Source organism: Elaeis guineensis, chromosome 5 (assembly GCF_000442705.2).
Source record: "Elaeis guineensis isolate ETL-2024a chromosome 5, EG11, whole genome shotgun sequence".
Taxonomy (NCBI): Eukaryota; Viridiplantae; Streptophyta; class Magnoliopsida; order Arecales; family Arecaceae; genus Elaeis; species Elaeis guineensis.
In genome coordinates this window covers 121,614,678-121,621,857 of record NC_025997.2, presented here as the reverse complement: position 1 = coordinate 121,621,857, position 7,180 = coordinate 121,614,678, and the positions used below count along the sequence as shown (strand labels likewise).

At 35.8% G+C, this 7,180-nt stretch overlaps 1 protein-coding gene across 2 annotated transcripts; it reads right to left on the bottom strand.

The window, feature by feature from the left end:
• Positions 1–862: 862 nt before the first annotated feature.
• Positions 863–6,894, bottom strand: LOC105046079 (uncharacterized). 2 transcript variants are annotated; one of them, XM_073258370.1, is made up of 9 exons: positions 6,728–6,894; positions 6,143–6,264; positions 3,206–3,308; positions 3,000–3,059; positions 2,487–2,549; positions 2,169–2,372; positions 1,971–2,073; positions 1,670–1,887; positions 863–1,192 (listed from the first exon to the last, which is right to left on the bottom strand). In XM_073258370.1, exons 2-9 carry the CDS (start codon positions 6,256–6,258, stop codon positions 1,100–1,102), a joined length of 960 nt encoding a protein of 319 aa, XP_073114471.1. In that variant the 5' UTR covers positions 6,259–6,264; positions 6,728–6,894; the 3' UTR covers positions 863–1,099. The 2 variants fall into 2 exon arrangements, with proteins under 2 accessions (XP_073114471.1, XP_010922877.1); XM_010924575.4 differs by lacking the exon at positions 6,728–6,894 and having other exon boundaries at positions 6,143–6,330.
• Positions 6,895–7,180: the final 286 nt, after the last annotated feature.

Here is a 7,180-nt window from a genome sequence, read left to right as displayed (position 1 = left end):
AGGATACTTCTTAGAGCCAGAATTTAAGTGAGATCTGAAATGTCTTATAATCCATAGAGGATGCCTTATGGGATGAATATTCAAGAGTACAGTACTTCTTGATTAGAGGGATGGACTGATGTTCCTCCAGACTATGCCAATGATCCAGATATCTACGAGCGTCACAAATATTCGACAAGATATTAAATGCAGAGCAGATCTTGAGATTAGTATATCACTTTTTGTACTTTGTACTTTAAAAGTTTAGATACATTTTAATGCACATTTATATATTTTTTTTTAATTTTAAGATGATAGAGTTATAATATAATATAAATAACTATATATTTAAAATTTTGGATCAAAATTCTCTGTACCGTTACCGAACTTAAAAATTAAATCCAAATATGTCAATAATATGTAATATAATATAATTTTAGAGCTATAATTATGAATTAATAACTTGAAGATCCAAAAAAAATGAAACAAAATAAAAAAAAATTTGTATCAGTACCGAACCGGTACGCCAGAGCGTACCATATGTCGGTACGGTATGGTACCGATACCATACCATATTGGCCCGACGTCAATACGGGCATCGGTACCGGTACAACAGACCTTGATAACTTCCTTGCAATAATATTTTCCAACTATCTTTGGATTTAAATTACAAAATGCGTTGGTCCAAGATTCGATAGAATTGGCACAACCCACCCAATAATAATAACTAAGATTATTTTATTGGCTCATATATCTTATAAACCATCAACCTGTCAAACAATCAAATTGAGAATCAAGCTCAACATCTAAAATCTTCAAGTTCTCGTAATTAAAAACAAAGCAGCACAAAATTATAGTACAACAAAAATCCTGTACAATAAAATTTAGCCAAAAATATTGCCAGATCTTGAAATCTTAATAAAGAGTTAATACCGCTGTCATAAAAATTGGCCTTCTCCGGCTGTAGATTATTGAATAGAAAACCAAAGGCACCTTACAAAATGAGAAGGTACAACATCAGACAACATTTCAGACCCATATGAACCACACTCCACATGTATCTGTGTTCTTTCTGAAAATTCCACCTGGTTGATACAATGAACTCTTCCAGAAGGACACTTCAGGATTCCCCTGGAGTCTCAAATCTTGTAGGAGTGTCAATACCCATCATACAGCAAAGACCTGATATCAATATTATGAGCAGAACAATCCCCTGAAAACCAAAAGCATAAACAATTTAAACTCAGTATCATGTAGAAATTGTGAGGCCAATTTTATCTGGAATTTGAACAAACCAAATATTGAATTCAACCTTTCTACTGTCTGTTTCACTGTGGCTACACTAACAAGTCATCCAGTCATTAGCAATAAAATTTTTGCAATGTGGTAGTTTCCTATCACAGATGCAAAGTAGTATATACTATGTCAACCATTTGAGTGATAGGGCAACAACAAAAAACCAATGAAATTACATGACCAACTAAATCGATTAGAGGTTAAATGTCATTAGCTTGATAAAATTGTTATCTTCCAAATTTCTTCTAGCAAGTAAATTATATTTACTCTATGGTTTAACCTATTAGATTTACACGTCAATTCAAAATCAACACAAAAAAAGAGTACAAATTAATAATAACATCAGCATTATAAACTTAATGAAACAAAATCAATCACAGAAGTCAGAACTTACAACAAAAATCCCTTCTAGTAGTGATGTTTTAATTTGGCAAACTCCATCACAGAAGGTAGAATTAAATGAACCGTTGGTGCTGGTGTCTTCAGCAAGAAACCTACTCAAAGACAGGTGAGTAGGGTACTGAAATGACCTGTATGGCTCAGAAGCATAAAGAATTGTATATGTGGCACCAGACTGCTCCAGTGAACTGATTAGTTCCGATAAAACCTCCCCTGAATCAGTACATACAACTGAGAATATCCTTCCATTTGTCATGGGAGATCATCAATAACTATCTTATCTCAATCTAACATACCTTCTGACGGGGTGTGATCTGATTCCTTGGAACCTCCATTGCAGAAAACAATCAGATCTGTCTGCCCACTTACCCTTGTTTCCATCCTTGATGCCAAGAAGTCCTTGGATTTTTTTTTATAAAAAAAATCAACATCGGTTACTAATATAAAATCAAACATTTAGCATTATTGGTCAAAGATTTATAGAAGTGATTTACATGTACTGAATGCAGGCCTTGAAGCTTCTTAAGGTTTTGCCCATTAACAGAACAAGAGTCCAAGTAAGCAATATGATTCACTTTTAATCCATCCCCACAGCTTTCAGCAAATCCCAACATCAAGGAATTTTCCAATGTGTCATCTTCATCTGATATGGCCACATATGGAAATGCCATAAAAAAATTTGAACTTGTGAACGACAGCTGGAGAAAACAAAAAAATAACTCTGAATGTTAGAATTGTTAAGCCTTTCACATAACTAAAATTACCTATAAAACATATTGCAAAAGATAGGCAAATACAGCAAGGCATATTACCTTTAACGTGTCTAGCAAAGATGGATCCAGGTACTTGGTTTTAGAGATGTCTGAGGATTGCAACTACAAAGTAAGATAAAGTCTTGTTAGGAGGTGAAAGCAAGCAAAATAACTACTTTGATATTTGCAACAAACATTACTTCATCTCCTAAGTTCACATTTTCTCATCACAAAATGGAAAATGGAATGCAACTGAACAATTCATCACTTCTGGGAATTTACAGATATAAAATATGTGACACATTTTCTTCCTTAAGCGAGGACCAAACAACGAGTGTGTAATTGCTATATGCAGAAGATGGATACTAAACAATGCATCCAAAAGTAATAAAAAACGTTAGTGCTTCTACATAAAACAGGCAGTCCATGTTTCTGTGGCAACACATCCATTCTTTTCTACCCACATGTAAGGCAAAGCAACATCTGAAAAAGTACTTATAGAAATAAAAAATTGCAAATACAGATGTCACCACATGCTATAACTCATAAATGTAAAAGTATTGAATTCTTTACCTTTCTCCCAACAAAAACAAGTGCAACATCCACATTCTCATGAAGGTCCTTCCCAGAGCACTGTGGAAAAAGGCCAAAGTAAGATAACAAAAACTTCAGTATTAAGCACTGCATTATCTCCCATAGCAGATCAAGCAAGAGGACATCATAGTGCATCAAATTGCAAGGAAAAGTAATGGTAGCCAATTATCAAGTGGAAAACTTACCACCAAGTTTGACCAACCACCCTCTGACAGAACTGATTTGGCTAAATTCTTTGGAGAGATTGTGCGGTATTCAACAACTTCTTTAACACCATAATGAGACAAACTGCAGAAGCATATAGTATAGTTCTATAATATCTTATATGGAAGCTATTTTTAACCAAAACTAAAGGGTGGCCTGGTGTATGAGGTTCCCACCATTATGGGGTCAGGAGAGGGTTAGATGTTCACAGCCTTACCCCCATGTGTGGAGAGACTGTTTTCATGTTTCAAACCCATGACCTCCACATTCAATAGAGCAATGTTACCATTGCACCAAGGCTCACATTCTGTTTGGAAGAACTAAGACTACCAAAACAGAAAAGTATGAGCTTCAAACAGCCAAACACTATAATACCAGAACTAGCAAATTTTTAATGTGCACAACGGCAAGTATGAAATATCTTATAATATGGGAAAGACCAAGGTTTACTGTGCAGTGCATACCATACCAAACTGAGACTCGGTACGAGCAATATTCCGAACTGACCCCTTATGGGGACATACTGACACAGTATAAGCATGGTAGCAATACAAGCTCCCGTATCGAGATTGCAAACCTTAGGATAGACAAGCACTTATTAAATCAAACAAGGATTTTAGAAATACCACGTCACTGATCACTGTTGTCCATTTTGTTATTTCATATGATTCTAGCAACATCTGTCTTCAACAGAAAATCAACAACAGTAGACAAAATAAATGCGCAGTGATGTAAGTTTTTTGCCATTATACATTAATATGAACATCCCTGCATTAAAGACAGCCCTTAGAGGGTAATGAAGATATGATAAAGGAGAAGAAAAATACAGAGACGAGAATGGGAGAAGGGAAAAATGAGAAAGGAGAGAAAAGGAGGTCCCATGGTTCAGTGCTGCAAATGTAGTTCTGTCTCAGATATTACTCATTCAGCCAACAAGTTGAGTAACAATAATTTCCTCAAAAGGTGGCCAGTTATGATTACATTAGAGCTAGACATTGTAACACGCGATGCACATGATAGACATAATATGTGGGGAGTTAATGGTGCAGGCTCATAAGAGACTTTTCTTTCTAGCTGTTCTCTCTCTCTCTCTCTGAGTGTATGTGCGCACAGTAATATAAAGAGACTTCCTTTTTAGGAGTCCGACTTTGCAGGTCCAACTTTTAAGACCTTTCTTTATATATAGTAGATCAAGGCAACATGGATCTTTCCATTTAAGACCGCATACAAATAAGGCTATCAATGCAAAGAAGTTACAAGCCTATGGATATTCAAAGTGCACCAAATAATGACCTTCTGACCCTCTAATAATTCCCATCAAATACATGCAAGATTGTATTTGTGCCCCACTCCCACTTGTTATGCTTGTCCATCACTCTAGAAATGTTTGAGTAGTTTGGTGAAGACACCAGCTATTTGCTAAAAATTTAAAAAAAGAAAAAACTTCTATCACATTTATCTCAAAAAGGATGGAATCTCTCTTACCAGTTTAATTCACTCATGAAACCTGAGACTTTCAGCCAAGCATATGCTGTTCAATTATTCCATTTCAACCAACATACTAATTACACTTGGATCTAACGCTTGAAGTAACCAATATGTCCAATATTAGTTCAAAAGCAGATCATCCAATTGATCTGTGCGCAAAAACTAAAATAGAGCTTTTCCCCAACATCTGACTTTTATTTTTCTAATATCTTGAACACCACAATCAAAGTTTCAATTGCATGATCTTGAATTGTTGATACTAAATTGTCCCATGATTCTACAACGTATATGGAACTTAAAGGAGATATGAGAAGTGTAGGAAACAATTCCACTCATAGTGACTCAACAAGTAATTATATATCCCTGGAGAGCGCATGAACAGGTAAACCTCTCAAGAGGCAGAAGGCACATCAAGCATTCTAATTGCCAAGTACATCAAATTACTCACTAGATTTTGGTTAGACTGTTATCAGGCAGATCCTGTGGTGAGCAAATCCAAAATTTCTAGAAGGCCTCGACTAAGGAACCAGCATGAAAAAGATATAAATCAGGCCAGCAGGATGGCTTGTTAGCAGCCCCAATATGGGCAGAAATAATCCATTAGCAAGTTACTATTCACCATATCCAATTGATGTAATAAAAGGTTCTTTAAAGATTTCTTTATGAAACCCAAAATCTAATCATTGTCATTTCCAAGAACCACCAACATAGACCGCACAATATATATATATATATATATATATATACCAAAATTTATACAATTTTCATAGCACATTTTGTAGCTATACTCCATGAAAAAATATAAAATTGTCAAAAGCCATATCTAAGTAAAATGTTTGAGGCCATTTATGGCATATTTTTTTGCTTACCCCAGAAGCACCTCTTGGGGACCTCACATGTCCCTCCTCTTCAACGACTCTATATAGTTTGGCAACTCATGCTTAATGGGTAAAATTGCAAGGCTTCTTCAGTTTACAAAGAAAATGAAAGAACAAAAAACAAATGCATAGAAGTAAAGAAAGGCAAATTAAGAATTCTTTCATCATTGATTGAAATAGAAATACTGGAAATGGCATTGTTGGGAAGTGGATTATCTAGCCTCATCAAATAACACATGAAGTGCGGAGATAACATACGCAAGGACAGAAATTGAACTAGTATGGGCAGATTATTTATATAGAGGTATAAAGCACCAATTTTTGCAACAACGATTTTCAACAATAGATGAGCTAATAATTAATAGGAGGCAGAAAATTACCTAGTCTAGACAAGACCTCAATAAATTAAAGACATCATGCCTAACAAAAGCCAAAGCTAATCTGCTAATCACTCAAGACCATTGCACCGAACTTGCAAAGATCATATCATAGACTCTCCACCTAGTGAGGCATATTACCGAAGCCTAAACAACAATGAGAATAAATTTATACCTCAAATGGTGCGGAGACCACAGAAACGCAGGTGCCGTGGTCGGGAAGGACAAAATATGAGGCAATTGTGCAGCTATAAACATAATTCCTAATAGAAGTGCTTTCACCCCGTCCATCTCTTCCTGCATAGCATTCAGATTAATACTAACCAGATGATGACAAACAGAGGCCATAATTCCCCCAGAATGGAAAAAGAAGAACTAAATAAATTTGAAAAAGCAAAAACGAAACCATGACAGATATAAAGATATCTCTAAATCCCAAATCCGCTCAAAAAAAAAAAAAAACTGATTTTTGTTGGCCATGAATAAAATGAGGAGATATGAAGATTTAAAACGTATCAGTGACAAAGCGCTACAGGGAACTAAATCTACAAGCGAGCCTGAATCAATTGTTATTATCACAAAAAAAAAGGGATATTTTCAAAAATAAAAGACGTGGCTATTTGAACTTAGAGTTCCCGAAACCGAATAAATGATAAAAAAAGTTTATAAAATGAAAATTCCCATGATCTTGAGAAGAACAGGCAAGATAGAGGGATCTTCATGCCAATTGGAGAGTAAGATGAGATCGAGATCAATCTACCTGAAGGCGATCTTTTCTCCCGAGTATTAGGGTTTTCGGGCCCTGGGGTTCGAAGCTCCTCTTCGCTCTGGTAGACCTTTCTTTTCTCCCTAGTTTTATTGGATCGGATTCGTCTCTCTGGACGGGCGAGTATCCGGTTTCCTGAACAGCGGAAGAACGGCATTCTCGTTTCGTCATAAAAGAGCGTGGTATTTCTGTAATTTACATAGAAAGTGATGGTATTTTGTTTGGGTAGCGTAAAAGGATGCAAGGGCCAATTAGTTGAAGGTAAATTGGTAACTCAAAACTCACTAAAAAAAAAATGATGGTAAAAGTAAATGGACCCTCACCGTTGGAACAACTGATTATAACAGGGAGGATGAGCTGGATGGATGAGATCGATCAGCATAGCCATGTACAGGCTATGACTTTAGAAATGCGGTAGGATGGCAAAAGTTCTATGTGGGGATGATT